This window comes from Typopeltis vanoorti, chromosome 15 (genome assembly GCF_054136105.1).
Source record: "Typopeltis vanoorti isolate ZY-2024b chromosome 15, IOZ_Tvanoo_1.0, whole genome shotgun sequence".
Taxonomy (NCBI): domain Eukaryota; kingdom Metazoa; phylum Arthropoda; class Arachnida; order Uropygi; family Thelyphonidae; genus Typopeltis; species Typopeltis vanoorti.
This window is the reverse complement of record NC_143563.1, coordinates 60,960,276-60,977,507: the sequence shown is the minus strand read 5'-3', so window position 1 is coordinate 60,977,507 and position 17,232 is coordinate 60,960,276. Positions and strand designations below refer to the sequence as shown.

At 35.4% G+C, this 17,232-nt stretch overlaps 1 protein-coding gene across 1 annotated transcript in view; it reads left to right on the top strand.

Annotated features, from left to right (window-relative positions):
• The window catches only part of LOC150098797 (carcinine transporter-like), a 77,454-nt gene that overhangs the window by 21,875 nt on the left and 38,347 nt on the right, over positions 1-17,232 (top strand). Inside the window, exons 3-6 of the mRNA XM_090405755.1 lie at positions 765-919; positions 5,551-5,722; positions 5,813-5,945; positions 10,977-11,089. Of these exons, the coding sequence (XP_090261881.1) occupies positions 765-919; positions 5,551-5,722; positions 5,813-5,945; positions 10,977-11,089 (573 nt within the window). The remainder of the gene's footprint in view (positions 1-764; positions 920-5,550; positions 5,723-5,812; positions 5,946-10,976; positions 11,090-17,232) is intronic.

Here is a 17,232-nt window from a genome sequence, read left to right as displayed (position 1 = left end):
AAATTAGGCTGCAGCTTTGTCATTAGTGTTTTTTGAAAGAATTCAGGAACATTTTACAGTTCCAGAATTCTTTCAGTTGGCGTTTGTAGGAAAAAGACTTAAAAGCCTGCCTTGTGTTAGATATATATACAAACAAGTGCTACCATCTCTTGGTAGCTAACCCTAACAAGATATGTTACTGATTGAAATAATGTGGGTACTACGGTCGAGTTTCTTGAGTTTACAGGATAAAAAATCCGCTTGCCCGTGCCAGAGATCGACTAACTCGGGAATCGCTCGAAGAAAGGCTTAGAAAAAGTTCAGACTTAAGTCTGACTTCGAGCAACCAAGCGCAGAGGATGCAAGCACCACTTCCACTGAGCAATTTCGTTTAACTTTATTTACAGATTGAAAATGAATTAGGTGATTTTCATAATTTTTGGTGCATGTATCTTGAAAACGTGTTAATGAAGTTTATAAAGTAAATCTAAATTTTTTATGGATATTTACAAATGCATGGGCTTTCGACTAAGTTTTAAAGGGCAGTTGGCAACCCTGTATGTTCTAAAGCCTCCAGACTCGTTTACTGTTTTGTATATTTTTTCACTTATGAATAAAATAAATCAAAATATCTAGATTTGTTAACAAATATGCAAGTTTAATTGAAGAACGTCTCTGTTCAATGTTTATAGTTGGTATGATAAGATTATACATTTATATCTTCACTAACTTGTGTCATCCTCGAAGTTACGAAAGTAATGATTTATTTATTAATTCTGTTTCAGAACAGGTCGAAGGTTTACCTTTTTTATTCTCGTAGCCATTACCGTCATTAGTGGAGTATCTTCTGTATTTGTCTCCAACTTCATTCTCTTCATCGTTATCCGGATGGTATGTGGTAGTTTGATGCCTGTAGCCTTTCAAGTTCCTTACATTATTGGTAAGTGAAATAAAAGCAAGAAGTAAATTAATAAGCAGACAGGGCAAAAGAATACAGCCAAATAAATAACATGTAAATTTCAATTAAACACAACAAATCTACCATTATAATCACTTATATCAATTACTTGTTAAACTATCAGACTTTAGTTGAAATTGACCCACATCAATCAGGGAAAGCAATCATTCAGTTCCTTTTCTGTATGTAACCGCTCCACGAATCATACCTCCAGCATTAGATAATAGTCCAGTAATTGCCTCGCATAATTAGCTTTCAAAGAGTGCTGGTTTCACTATAATGCGGTTTTTAATGAGTATAAAATACTTTACAGTATATTGATTATAATTTTGTTGGAAACTCAGTTTATTGATTACATTTTACGCCAATACAAAATGAAGGCGGGATACGTTTTCGAATACTACAAAAAAAAAAAAAAGTTCTGCGTTTCCAAAAACTTCTCAAACGTTTTTGTCCATATTTATTGCATTCAAATATCTGGCCACAGTTTCGGATTGCAGCAGCAAAGATGCGACTGCTTTTCGAGATTTTCATGTGTGAATTATTATCTCTTCATACGCAATTATGCTGAAAAAAGGAAATGTAAAGGAGGTGAGGCACCTAAGAACAGTGGCGTAGCTGGGGGGGGGTGCGGAGGGGGAGGTCCGCCCCGGGCGACACTTTAAACCTTTTAAACTTTTGCAGTTAATTCTAAAATACAGTCTCGAGAACTCAGTTCCAAATATTGTAATACTGCTGCGAATTTTCCTCACAATGGTGTAAGTGTTGCTAGTTGTGAGAGGAGTTTTTCTAAATAAAATTGATTAAGAATTATGTACATTACTATGAAATAGACTTCGCCAATGTCAACGATTTTGCTAACAGAAAACAAGAAAAATAGCATTTTAGAATGCTGAAATTAAAGTTTTACTTCAAAAATAAACATGGTGTTTTAATTTATTTCCCTATACGTCGTTTTGACTTTTTGTAGTATTTTTGATGTCTATTGAAAGGGGCGACAAAAGCCCTAATTACGCCACTGCCTAAGAAACGTAAATGGTTGCTAATAGAATGCAAACTTAAAATTATAAAGTGGCATGAACATGCACTGCTTGGAAATAAATCAATAGACACCCCAAGGGCAAGGTGCATCGTGCCGTGCAACAAGTTGCGTGTTTGTAGCTGGTATAAATTAGAGGAATATGATGCTCCCAAGTCAGTGCAACTGTGTCCGGGTGAAATGGCTGCAAGAAGGAAACCGATGGAGTTTGAAAGAGACGTTGTGATAGAATGCCATGTTATTAGGTTCATATTTGTCAACATACCTGTTAGGCATGTTGACAAATTGGGACATCCCAAGTCAATAATCAGTGACACCATACGATGACGGAAGTATAGGGAATCAACTGCAAGTGACACACTGGACGATTCACCACACTCACCGAACGTTAGGGTGCTATGAAGGATAATATGTAAAAATCGCTATTCGTCGGCCAACACGTTTTGAATGCGGAGTTGCAGATATCGATTGGAACTCAAATCAGCACAAAATCATTCAGAACCGATGCTCGCAACATGGGATTCCATAGTAGGACTGCAATATGCAAGCCCCATATTACCCCACCCAACATGCAGTGTTGTCTTCAGTGGTGCAAAGAGCATGTACAACAGGACGTGGAAGTTGCAAAGCTGTGTTAATGGAACGACAAATAACGCTACACCCTTGACTGAGCAGATGGACAGATGTAGGTGTGGTGGATGCCCGGTGAAGTCTCTTACCAGAGTGCGTAACCCCAACTATGAATTTTGGAGGTGGCGGTGTGATGGTACGATACTGTTTTTCCTGGTTTGGCCTCTGATCTCTGTTTGTGGTACCACAAACATTGAACTTCAAGAGGTATCTGAACATTCTGGACAATGCAACCTCCTACTTTGTGATGTTTCTACGGAACTGACCATAGTCTTTTCCAGCAAGACAATGCACCATGTCATAAGGCTGCTGCTACAGGTTCAAGTATGGACGTGAATGGCACCACACTTGACTGGTCTCCACAGAGCCCTGTTCTCAAGCTTAGTGAACATCTGTGGGATGTAGAGTGTCAGGTGTGGTCAAGAGACGTCTGCACTACAACAGTCCAGCACCTCATTACATGCCTACAGGAAGAATGTCCAAAATTCCCATTAATTGCTATCGTATGCTTATGGAAAGGATGGCCCATAGGATTGCTAAACTCATCGCAGTGAACGAATGTTCTATATCTTATTAAGGTGGGCGCCATGGCTGTATGGCTGTTTGTTCCTCACACTTATGGTGTCTGTTGACTTCTTTCCAATTGTTTTTTTTTTTAATAATTAATACAAAGATGACATGGAATTAATAAAGAACTTACACAAAAGAAAAATATCATATATGAGCCATATTGTGAGGCATGGAGGTTTCTATGAAGTCAAGTTACTTGGCTGTGATAGGCCATTGTGCCAAAAAGGATGGGGGAACGATAATGCTGGATTTTTGTATGTTATACAATTTTGCTAAGAAATTAATTTGATAAGTTTAGAAGCATTCTGAACTTACTAGCATTTGATAACCTTAAGTATCTTAGTATATTTATGTCCGATTCTTTTAAAAATTAGAGCACTGGAGAAATTTAATTAGAAACAACTCTATTATAGATCATAAGCTCTATACCACTCTAGTATGGAATGGTTTGGAAACAAGGTAGTTATTTAGTAGCTGAATCTCTTAACTATTTATCATTTGTTTGATCGTAAGCACTTTATTTGGAAGTTCTCAAAAACGGTTTCAGTTCTTTGAAGGTTAGCCCCCCCCCTTCCCGAAATTTGGGAGAACCGACAGTTTAGACGACTTCGGGGGGAACTGAAAAGGCAGTTAGTAAGGTACGTTGCACAATTCAAAAGTTCTCTGATTGCTGCCATAATTCAGAAACATTTCAAGACACAGTCACGGAGCTATATGGGTCCTATTCGGATTGTTCACTTAGTTACTTCTGCAATGATTCGTGGTTTACTTTTTGTTCACTTGATTTTAGCGCTTCTCATGCATTTTAACACGTCATCTGTAGAGAAGGAACGCATAGGCACTGAAATTTCGTGTGAAACTTGGTAAAATAGGCATGGACGCTGAGGAAATCTTTAAAAAAAGCATTTGCTGACGAACGTTGGTAGGGCAAGTGTTTTCATGTGGATCAAAGGTTTAAGAATGATACTGAAGACGTATTGAACGGCTCACGGTTAAAGAAGTAGAAGACATTAACATTGGATATGGTTAGGTTAGATTTTAACAAAAGATGATGTGGTCATGTGTTCTTAAAATTTCATTTCGAGAATTCACTCATAAGATTGAAAAACAAATCAGGAAACTTTTCAACAAGCAGATCATCTGCAACATTATTCGAAGGGTGAAAATATCTCTGGTAGGAAGCCATAGATTTAATTAAATAAAATATGATGCATAAACCAAAATGCTATTAAAAAATCTCACAACCTGCTTTAGGAGATGAAAAGTGGTTGAAACTAGTGTATATGTTACCGCTAAAGTGCAAAAACCGTTAATGTGCACATTAACGGCTTCCGTATCGTTAAAGTTCAAAAGTTTGTTTCTCTCATTTCCTTTCCCTACTCCTTCCCCCCTCTCCCTCCACTTTTAGTTTGGTTTTTAATAAGTAAACATAATTTTATCATATGTTTTTTTCTTAATTGTAATAATATTTTAAACCGTTTGATTCCTTGTATTATATTAATTGATTGATGATTGATTCTATCAACTAATTCGTTGATTGTATTAACTTGATTCTTTAGATATCGAAAAATAAATAAATAACATTATGTTAATTTAAGCGTACAGAAACGTTGCTGTTGTTCCAGCAAAGATCTTATTTTCACTTTAACGAGTGCCTAGTAGGTAATGTGCAGATTACCTAGGTAATTTGAGAAATGAAACAATTTTCCGCACATTAACGGATCACCGTAGTTAATCTGCACAATACCTAGATAATCTGCAGAATAACTGATTTCTGCACTTTAGCGGTAACATATACATACTCTGGGGATGGGAAGTAAGATCGTTCTTCTGTTTTATAGCTAGAGGAGAACTTTTGGATAAGCATCCCAACAAATGTGAAAGGAAGAGGCCTGTTTTGAAGAATTGTAGCAGTAAGATAGTAAAAGAGAAAGAAATGTTTGATAAATTTAGAACTTAACTCTGAATTAACTCATTCAAAAGTTCTGGAGTAATTGCCACCAGTTCGGATGAACAGCAGTCTTGCCAAAATCTGTCCTGATAGCAGTTTTCAAGAAAATCATCTAATTTTTATAGTTTTCATGCAACTAAGTCAAAGGACTACTCCTTTGACTTAGTCATGGCAGCACAAGAGCTGAATGTAATCAAGTGAAGAGGCAATGGCTTAATCACTATACTGGGGAACGCAGCAATGTGGTGGACATTTAAACTCTCAAAGCCCCTTCTGAGAACTAATTGCACCTGTGACACACACAAAAATCTTAGTAATGCTGCTGTACTACATATTTGATACTGTTCACATAAACACAAGCAATGAATGTATATGAACTCACAGTATAGTTGCACCTTACAACTAACACGTTCCTGTTTTCAGCTTTAGAAATGGTCGGACCAAAAATGCGAACCAGGATGAACGGGATTAGTAACATTGTCTGGACGCTAGGGATGTGTGCCCTTTCCTTAATAGCTTATTTATCTCGTCACTGGGTTATTCTTGGTGTAATTACTTCTTCCATTTGCACCTTGTCATTTGCTCTCTATTGGAGGTAAGTAACGATAATCATAATTGAGTTCCCCCCCTCCCCCTTTAAATCATTTCTAAAGCTCTTAGATTTCTAAATGGATATTTCTTTCAGGTATCTACCTGAATCTCCTCGCTGGTTATTGTCTCGACAACGCTACGAGGAAGCAGCTGAAGTATTAATTCGCATCGCCAAAGTCAATGGAAAACTAGGGTCGCTTTCAAATGATCTCATTACACAGATAAAAGTAAGTTGATGGAATGGATTTTATACTTCATTTCATAAAAATATAAGAATAAGTGATTCCTTAATTAAAATGTGATATACAAATGTGGAGTCTATCCTGGACTTGTGTCTTGCATGTATACTGCAGAAAGCAAGGTTGATCTTATGCAAAGGCACATGAAGCTCTAGCTAGGGGCACAAAAAAATTAGGGCCAATTTTTTGGGACCCATAGAAAGTATGAATGTATATATATATATATTTAAATTTCCTTATCTTTCTAAAATTAAAATTATTTTTGAAATGTCATCAAGTAATAACATTTGAAAATTAATTATCACAGCAACAACAGCTGTAAATTTAATGGATTCTCTTGTAGTACAGGAGACCCTAATGGTGGGGGGGAGGGATCTCGTATGTCTAACCAACATTTATCAGTATACGTATGTCGTATTTTGGAATAAGTCTGAGTTCATGGGTCAGATAATTTTCATGTTTACCATTCTGTTTGCTTAATAGGGCATGAAAATAACCGTTATTTTCATCTTACTCATTTAATGTCGAAATTTTTAAACATGTTTAAACTCAAGAGCACAGTCCTGGATGTTATTTTTAAAATGGCTCGGTTGAGATTTCTGTGACCTCACATTCTTCTTAGTGATTTATGAATTATTTAAATTTAGCTAAGCTGAGAGAATTAGCTGTCCTAAATTCAGAAATTAGCAATTAAAATAAAAAGAAGAAGAATGGGATGGAAACATTTTGGTCAATTATAAGAAACATATTCAAAGTGGAGAATTTAATAGTGAAACCTTTGAACAACGAATTCTAATGGTAGACTATTATCATAACCCTTTCGCGAGATTGGCCCTTTGGTTAGAATGTCTTTGATTCAATCCCATGTAGGATGTAAGGAGTCACAAGGGATTTTCTAGTGAATCTGAGTTAGCTATTTTCATACGTTAGTAGAAATGTTTTTCTTTTAGGATTTATCATTGCAAAAATAGTAGAACACATGCACAATTAGCATATGTTATACACTGTCTTTATAACCAAGTAGTTTCGGCCTAAATTCCAACTACCAGAATACTAATGTTAGTGATTTGGATAAGCAGAATTCAAGACAAAATGGAAAGAACTTGAGAAGATATTTATTATTTTTTTTTTATGCGACACCTCCAGGGAGTCCAAAGATTCATCGAGGGAGGGCACCTGCTCTACAACTCTGTCTCCACCATTCAATCCACCAATTGACCACAACTACACCAATGCCATCTACCACTGACCACCACCAGTATTTCCACAGACAAACACAAACATCCATGCCCACGGCAGGATTCGAACCTGCAGCCTTTTGGCTGGAGAGCAGATATGCTAACCACTTAGCCAGCCAGGCTGGCGTATTTGTTCAGCACTTAACAGAATATAGCTGAATGACTCAATTTTATAATCAATTATTTAACTGCAATGTTCTCTTTCTCTCAAAGCTCATTTGAAGAGAATCGCCTAAAATTTACTTATCTTTGTAGGAATAATTTTTTTCCTCAATCAGTAGCTACATTACGTTGTTTGAAAAACTTGGATTAGAATCAGGTCGGTCGTGAGGGACTTTTATATGGGTTTTTTAACTGAAAAGATCTCCCCCCACAAAGACAATACAGACATGATTATCAGAGCTTCAAATACATTTATATAAAGCTGAGTTACTTTTTCATGACATGAAGATGAGATGTGACTAGTCATTATTTTCAGCATTGTCGATCTTAAGACCAATTAGCTCATCAGACAAAGAGCATCCTGGGCTTTTCCTCTATTGATCAATGTTTTTATTTTCCTTCCCCCATTTTGGTGAACATATTTTTTTTCAGGTCAATAAATCGATCAGTAGGTCAACATCTTTTGTTTTTTCCCCCATTTAATTTTAACCCCATCCACTGTAAACATATGGTACATTGGAACTCTGGATTGAGACCTGGTATTTTTCCCATCTATTTAGTCTCCAAAGTTAAGGCACTACTGAACCTGCCATTCTCATGGTCTGATATCCAGCAGTTGTATAGGTCACTTGATCATAATATCAACACACGTTTGTTAATTATTACATATAATTATATCATATAAATTTTGGTTTAAATTAAAGCATTAATTAACAACAAAATGACACTTTTTTTTTGTTCAGGAAGTTCTTTTTTTTTTTTTTCAAAACAAAAACGATATGCGAACTGGGATCGAAACTTCTTTTTTAATGTAGTTCATAAATATGATTCATACTATGCACATCTGACATTCATTCATCAGTGGTGCTTACAAACTCTTGGGAAAGACTGCCTGCTAAGGTATAAGATAAGGTGGGTCATATTCTTTTTCTACATAAATTGAATGTGTTATCCTGGCCTGTTTTGCCAAATGAAAAAAAAACAAAAAGAAACTTGAGTTTCCTGGAGTTGAAATCTTTATGCATCTGGCTAACTCATCTTCAGTAAAAGCCCTTGTAAAGATTCTTCCCCTGTTAGGTGAGGTTCATAAAGAACTTCAAGAAATATGCAACACAATGCAAAATAGTAACATATTCGTTTTAAAGAAAATATTGTTTTAAAAGTTAATCTGGCCTATTGTCTGTTGCATCTTGTGATCATGCAGGTGTACTGTAAAATCTCTCATAATATATTACTATGTGACTATCAGGTTCGTTTTTACATGGTTTTCTAGGGAGATTGCACTTAAAGAAATGTCAGTTTTTGTATGTAATAATCTTGTAACTGTAATAAATTAGCCATGAGCCTTTGTTAAAATAATGTGGTACATGACGTCATCATGAGTTAATACTGTTATCTCATGTCTAATTCTAAGAATAGTGAAGAATTTTAAAAATTGCCATATATGGCAATTTCAAAAGACTTTCAAAGTATGATGTCATTATGGTCAGATGTCAATACGTGGCCATATATGGAAGTTTTGAGAGATGCATACAACAAAAGTCTGGGCCTATAAGAGCCGAATCGTCAAAAGGACTTTGTCTTAGAGTTTTCACCTTCTCTTACCTGGGTCTGCCACCACGAGGTCTGAGGTCGGTAATCGAGAGAGAAGAGCCATAGGTCTTAAGTTTCTGAATCTTTTACCTTGGTCTGCTGCCATGTTAAGGGTCCAAAAGGGTATAGAATAATTGACGACTTGGACAAAGAGGAAATTAGGTGAGAAATAAAGAACGAGCCAGCAGAAGGAAGGAAAGAAAGACAAGAAGGAGCACTTTCGTGTGAACAAAGGATTCATGTTAAAGGCAGAGCTGAACAAGATTTAAGTAGCCATATATGTGATAATTCCGAACAAGAGTGCACATAAAATGTGTCTGTTTATGGGTACAATAAAATAATGTAAATTGATACTGAATGAAGGTTACGTTATCCTAGGTATGCTTTATTGTCAGTTTGTGTATATACGACTGACAGGATATTCGAGATTGTGATTTAGTTTTAAAGTAAGAAAATTAGAACTAAGTTTGAATTAGGAAGAATTGAAAATAACAAAAGAATTTTAATGGAATTGTATATATATATATATATATATGTTAATAAGAATCAAACTGCAAATATTCCTGTTGGATTTAATTAAATGGTTTGTGAACAACACATTAGATTGATTCTGTCAATGCACTATCCTGAAAATTTTGAACCTGCACAAGATAGAAGTTTATGTGATCGATAATTAAGCCACAATTAATTTAAGGTAAGGATTAATATAAGTGCGGAATACAAACAATATCTGCTTTGTCTTTAGTTTAAAATCTTATAATCTCACACTCAATACATAGTCTAACTGCTGCAGCCATAAAACAAATAAATTTGTTAGACTAGGCGTTACAACATAAGATACAGTAGAAATAGATAAATGGCAGCAGTCAATAGTTAAGGCAGTCGACGATTCACGAATATTAAGTAAAGAAAATAAAGACAAGCAGATAACAGAACGTTATAACAGTACTGTTGTGGGATGGCAGATTCTGTTGAGGTACTGTAGTGAGAATGCAATTTATTATCATTATTATGAAAGAAGTGCAAAATAGATGACTATATGCTACTGAGTGAGACTATTATTTTGATTAATCGCCCTAAAAAAAAACAGCATCATGGACTGGTTGCTAGTGTACCTAGCCAAACCTCATGGTAACAGGTTAGGATTATCCTGGGTGATGTGGTGAATAATATCTCATGCATGTTAGGTGCACATGAAAGAATGTTGGATTGTGATACTATGTATATGCTGGTATGTTCGACCAAATGGATTGTCTTTATTCTATTTTTAAATTCTAGCATAAAATATATAGAATCCACCTGTTTTGATCCTAATTATAAAAATCTTCATTGACAGTGCAATTTCAGTTATTATTTTATAATAATCTATATTTAATCCCAGAACTTGAATCTTTTTATCTTTTACTTTTTATCTTTTTTTTAATTTTTATTTATTAATTAAAAAAGATAAACTTTTTATCTTTTTTACTTTTTAATATTCAGACATATCTATCCATTAGCCACTGTCTTATTTATGCGACCACTTTCATATTCATCTCAATTTGCTTTAATTTACACATCTGGTTTTGGTGTGGTATGCTATCAGAGCTTAGGAGCCATTTATGCCCACAGAAAGTTGTGCATAAAATTGCCCTAAAGGAAATTTAAAAATTTCCAAGTACTATGTATTCTAAAGTACCATAAGAAGGCAAGTAGCTGATGATACAGGAATTCGATTCTATACACAAAACATGGTCTTTTATGACACTGATCTCTATAAGCATATCAAGCAGTGAAATCGCTTCACTACCTAAAGGTTTTCATATCCATGCTAGCAGGATTCAAATCCACCACCTCTTGGTTGCAAAGTGAATATGGTATCCACATGGCCAAGCCAGCAAAAATTAATTTCTGATATTTTCAAATAATTTTAAATAAAATGTGATAATTAGTCTGGTTTATATTCTCTTCTAATTTTATAAAAATAAAAATCTTTCACTTCATTTCATTAAAAATATGACATTTTCTTTATTTGTTTAAAATGTAGGAAGCAGGTCGAACATTCCAGAGTGAAAAGAAGGCAGAAAATAGCCTGTCACCAACCATCTTCCTTCGTTATTCTCGTCTCAGAAAACATATGTTAATCATTACCTTGTGTCTGTAAGTATCAATAAAATATATTTTGCCTTGTCTGATAAGCTATGCAATAGCTACTAATGAAATTATAGTAAATGAGAAATTATATTCTTGTTTTTATCATTTATCTATCCTACCTAAGCGTGAGCAGACTAAGTTAGCATATGAAGTACCTTAATGACTAGGCCACTTGTATATGAATTCTCGTAGACAGGCTTATACGTTGGTTATGCATTACTAAATCGCTTAAGCTACGCAATAGCTACTAATAAAATTATAGTAAATGAGAAATTATATTCTTGTTTTTATCATTTATGTATCCTACCTAAGTGTGAGTAGACTAAGTTTGTGTATGAAGTAACTTAATAACTAGGCCACTTGTATATGAATTCTCGTAGACAAGCTTATACGTTGGTTATGCATTACTAAATCGCTTAAGGAATTGACAACGTAGATAAGAATATAAATTAAATTACACTTGAATAAATATTTCCGATATTTCGGCAACATCACGTTGCCATCTTCAAAAGGAACTTACAAAAAAGGCACGTGTACATAGGTACTACAACACAGTAACTGAGAATGAAGTGATGAAGCTATTGTTCTCCTAAAAGTCCTGATGGTGCCCCCCTAGCAGGCTAAGTAGGTGTTCTTGGCCATTGGGCTAAAGGTCTGCTGATGTAAGCCTCCCAAATTTTGGGTAGTCTGATACAACCAAATTTGTTGAGGTTTGGAGAGTTTCTTAGGGCTGAGGCTGATTCCATAAATAGTCTTTCGAATTTGTATTTGCTACGGTGTATTACTGTAGCTTTCTTCCACCGTATTCTGTGGCGTGTATCCAGAGCATGGTCTGCAAGACCAGAGTGGCTGTACTTGTGAAAACGGATGTAGTCCTTGTGTTCTGAAATTCTATATTCGCTGTCCTGCCAAAGTAAGACAGTTTACAGCTGCAAGGGACCTGGTATACACCAGATAGGTCTAGGGAAGTGGTTGGTCTTTAATGGAGCAGATAAGGGATGCCAATTTTCTGTATGGTCTGTAACATGAGGTCAAGTCATGTTTTTTTAAGATTTTGGTAATTTTTTCTAAGGTGCCTCGGATGTAGGGCCTGCCATACCTACCATACAGGCAGGTACATTCAGCAACAGTTCCCCCCACCCCCTCACAACAATATGGAGTGGTGAAAACACTATACAACAGGGCTAAACTAATCTGTTCTAACGACAAGGACCTAAATACTGAACTAAATCACATCCTCAACACCCTCTCAGCCAATGGCTACCCCCCCCCCCCCCCCCAAAAAAAATCCAAAAAATATTGAAACCTACAAACCACAACCCCCTCCCCCCCCATCCACAACAAGGATTACTCTAAATCCATCACCATTCCCTACAGAAAATTGGCATCCCTTATCCGCTCCACTAAAGACCAACCACTTCCCCTAGACCTACCTGGTTTATATCAGGTCCCTTGCAGCTGTAAACTGTCTTACTTTGGCCAAACAGGCAGGACAGCGAATATCAGAATTTCGGAACACAAGGACTACATCTGTTTTCACAAGTACAGCCACTCTGGTCTTGCAGACCATGCTCTAGATACACACCGCAGAATATGGTGGAAGAAAGCTACAGTAATACACCATAGCAAATACAAATTCAAAAGACTATTTATGGAACCAGCCTCAGCCCTAAGAAACTCTCCAAACCTCAACAAATTTGGTTGTATGAGACTGCCCCAAATTTGGGAGGCTTACATCAGGACTTTTAGAAGAACAATAGCTTCATCACTTCATTCTCAGTTACTGTGTTGTAGTGCCTACGTACACGTGCTTTTTTTGTAAGTTCCTTTTGAAGATGGCAACGTGACGTTGCCGAAATATCGGAAATATTTATTCAAGTGTAATTTAATTTATATTCTTATCTACGTTGTCAATTCCTTAAGTGATTTAGTATTGTATTTTACATACTTCTTTTCAGATGTGTATATTGCTATGTGTCATCGGCAGGATTCACTACCCAGACCATTTTCAAACTTTGTTGAGGTCTCATCAGTGGGAGCTATACCTGTGGAGATATTGAGAACTAAATCAATACAGAAGTCATATTTTTCATATACAAGTAGAAAAATAGCATCATCATCATCATCAATTTTCTGATATATACTTTCAAGAAGTGTTCAGGATACTATGACAGTACTACATGATTAAGTTTACGTTATTACTAATTTTCTGTCAATAATTACACTACAAATTAGTCTATCACTTGTCATCACTCCAATATTGCCAAGGTCCTTCCTAATATTTTCATTTTTAATATAATTTTAATTCATATCTATCATATATATATGAATCTATCATATTGATAGATTCACTTCTCAATTTTTCTCAGAATTCTCATATTCATGGTTTCCATTATTATTATTATTGGGTGAAAATACTCATCATGGGTAGACACATTTTCTCACATACAAAATCCATGAAACCACACTTTAAACTCATTCAGTGTATCTGTATTTATCACAATGTCAGGCAACACATTCCACTCTTAATGCAAAGAACCTGATCCTTATGCCCTTGCTCACACCCTCCTTATACGTTTCTGTGGATGCTCTTGTTCCATTCCCTTCTTCCATTCTATGAAAAATTTCTTCCACTTTAACTTGGTAACAACCCTTTACAAACTCATGTCTGAATCATCTCCCCTCTCTTCCTCCTATTCACAAGACTTTGCAATTGTATTCCCTGTTTTCATATCCCAAAGACAAGTTACTATCTTAGTCAGCCATCTCTGGACCTTTCTAATATATCCTTATCATAATGAAACCATGGGACCAATTCTGCACAATAATCAATATGAGGCCTGATCAAGGCCTCATACTGACCTCATATGGATTATTGTGCACAAAGATCTGAACTTCAGAGGTCACATTGCACAAGTTGTGAAGTCATTACATCATATTATGACAATGATATGGAAGACCTTAATCTCTTTTTCTACACGTTAAGGCCACTGATGTGATGACTTCACAACTTGTGTAATATGATCTCTGAACTTCAAATCCTTGTCCACCATTAAGGTCTCTTGTCTCCTCAACTTCCTCCATTATTTCCCCACCAGGATACTTTGCACCCCATTATTTCCTGCCAAATTTCGGAACTTTACACTTTACAACATTGAATTGACATTTCCATACTGTTACCCACTCATATAATCTGTTCAAGTCCAATTCCTGATGAGGAATCAAACAGATATTGCTTGATTCCTCATCAGAAATTATGATAATAATATTATTATTATTATAATATAACTACATATTATACTAGTAATGGCACTAAAATCCCAGTTGATTATAGGAGTCTAGAGCAGGGTTTCTGGAGGATTTTATTTCTTAGTCCTTGCCATGGGTGAGATTTACATTAAAAATTAATCAGCTATTTCAGAAATATTACTCAGGCTCATACAACAGATTTTGGTTTTAAAACACTGTCTTCATACTGCCAGTTTGGTGTTATAGTATTTTTCTCTTATTCTATATACATTTATTCAACTGACTCCCATCAGCTAATTCATCTTCAGTTGAAAAGCCCTTAAAAATGTTTCATGGGTTTTTCTCAAAAGATATATAGCAAATGTACTACGAATTTTACTCAATTATATATTTCCATGTTTCATTTGATATCTTCACTAAAAATCATGCTTCATCTAAAATATGCATCAATACTAATACTATAGGTTCATTACTGAGCACGTATCTGATGCTTTCAGTTTTTCTATTCTTATATTGTTATAGATTTGTCTTTTTAATGTTGAATTTCATATTGTTTTATACATCAAATAAAAAGTTTCACTCTGTTAAATTCTCTTTAGTATCGTACTATTAATGTTTTCCAAAATAAATCCACAGACTACACAGAATGACTTATAAGGATGAATATAAGGATGAGTTATTACAAGGACTATAATTGAGTCTCCAATTTTATAATTCACAAGCAAGTTTACTCTAAGCATTTTCTTTTCATGAATAACTTTCTGAAGTAGGATAATTTTTCTGATAACTGCTTATGCTGAAGTCTACTGAGGTAGCACAAGATTCTTTATTAAGAAACAATGTTGACTTTGAATAAGTGAGATGGCTCTCATATGGAAATTGAGTGAATTGATTTGTACTGGAAAGCCAAACTTGTAACTACTAGGAAGATTTTAGAAATGAAATTTCTTTTCTTTGTTGTTAGAGAAATTTTCATTCCTGAAATTAAATAGGTGAATGTGAGAGAGATATTTTACCTCTTATGCATTTTTTTTAAAAATGAATTTTATGTAAATAATTATATTTATATAGTTATTTAATTAAATAGTGTTTCTTTTATATTACATTTTTCTTATCTTATTTACAAGACTAATATAAGGCAAAAATAATATATGAGATATTCACTAGATTTTAAAACTAGAACTGTTTTAAAGTTGATAAATATACTGGACAGGAATCAGAATATTTAAATAATACTTGTGGTATGAGCCTAACCTATTTTTTAGGTGCAGAAATAAACAAAAACATCAAAGCAATATGTAATATATATAAAAATCTTTCCTTCTCTCACATGCTTCACATTTAAACAGGGGTGTAGTCGGGCCAGGGCGACGCCCTGGTACTTTTTTAAAACTATCAAAATTTTAAATTCATTATAATAAATTATAAGAATTATAATAATGATATGCCAGGCCTGTGTAGCTCAGTGGAAGTGCCGCTTGCGTCCTCTGCGCTTGGTCACTTGAAGTCAGACTTAAGTTCAAGTCTAGTCGCCGACTGGAGGAACTTTTTCTAAGCCTTTCTTCGACTGATTCCCGAGTTAGGCGATCTCTGGCACGGGCCAGCGGGTTTTTCCTCCTGGAAACTCGGGTTTTTTATCCCGTAAACTCAAGAAAATCGACCGTAGTACCCATATTATTCAGACAGTAACATATCTTGTTAGGGTTAGGTACCAAGAGATGGCAGCACTTGTTTGCCACCCTCTTCATCGGTGGCTGCTATAATTAGTGATAGACATGGGCCAGCTATCTCTGATTGGCTACCGGTGGAGATTGAACTGCCCACTCAGTCTCCAAAAGCTATATAGGGTATAAAGGCCTCGCCTACTCCCTATAAGGGAATAAACGGAGTTAGCTGATTTTTTCATTTTTTAATAATGAGACTTATAATGCATTTCCAGTCAAAAAATAGCAGCTTGCTGCTGTTTTTTTTTTCAGAAAACGAGGCAATCTCTCTACCATACGGCTGTTGCAATAATAATAATAATAATAATAACAATAATGGCGCACTTCGTGCTCTGGATTTTTGTTTCCAAGGCAGAGCCCTGGCACTATTTCTTTTAGGATTACACCCCTGCATTTAAACACCTTTATGTTAATGATATTGTCACTGAATTTCATGGAAGTATTGAGTTATTTGCAGATGATGTGAAGCTCGGCAGAGTTATTAGTAATGATACCAATGTTGGGCTCTTCAGGAGGAACTGAATAAATTGGGAAGGTGGGAAAATAAGTAGGGATATAGCTCAAGTTTTGAAATTTGGTCACAGATAGAAGATTGCATATTTCATTGGTGGAGCTGTACATGAGGAAGTGTGGGAGGCAAGGTATCTTGGGGTAGGTGTGATGGATAGGAATTTGAAGCTTTCAGGATACATTATAAAGGATGAAGACAACTCAGAGAATAACTGCAGTACTGAGAAGGATGCTAGGTAAAGGTATGGTGGTACCACCACATAAAGCCCTGAGATAATCATGTATAAATTACTGTACTCAGATATGGTTGATAGGATTTTAAGGAAGTGAAGAAACTTCAGAGAGGATATAGATACAGTTAACAAAATGATGTTAGGTCTGGACCACTGGAATTGAGGATAGGCCTAGGGCATGTAATTTGCAGTTTTTGGTAGATAGAATATGAAGGCTGTTATGACTGAGATAAAGTTATTGGGAGTTATCCATAGTGATGGTCACTGAAAGATAATTTAAAGGACAGAACAAGGGGAAAGGAAAGTACAAGAAGCCATCCATGAAAGAGACTGATGATTTAGAGAGAGAGAGAGAGAGTGTAAGATTTTTTTTTTTTTTTTTTTTTGCATGTTGGAAGTGTATGGAATGCATTATCTGAGAAAGTGGATAAGT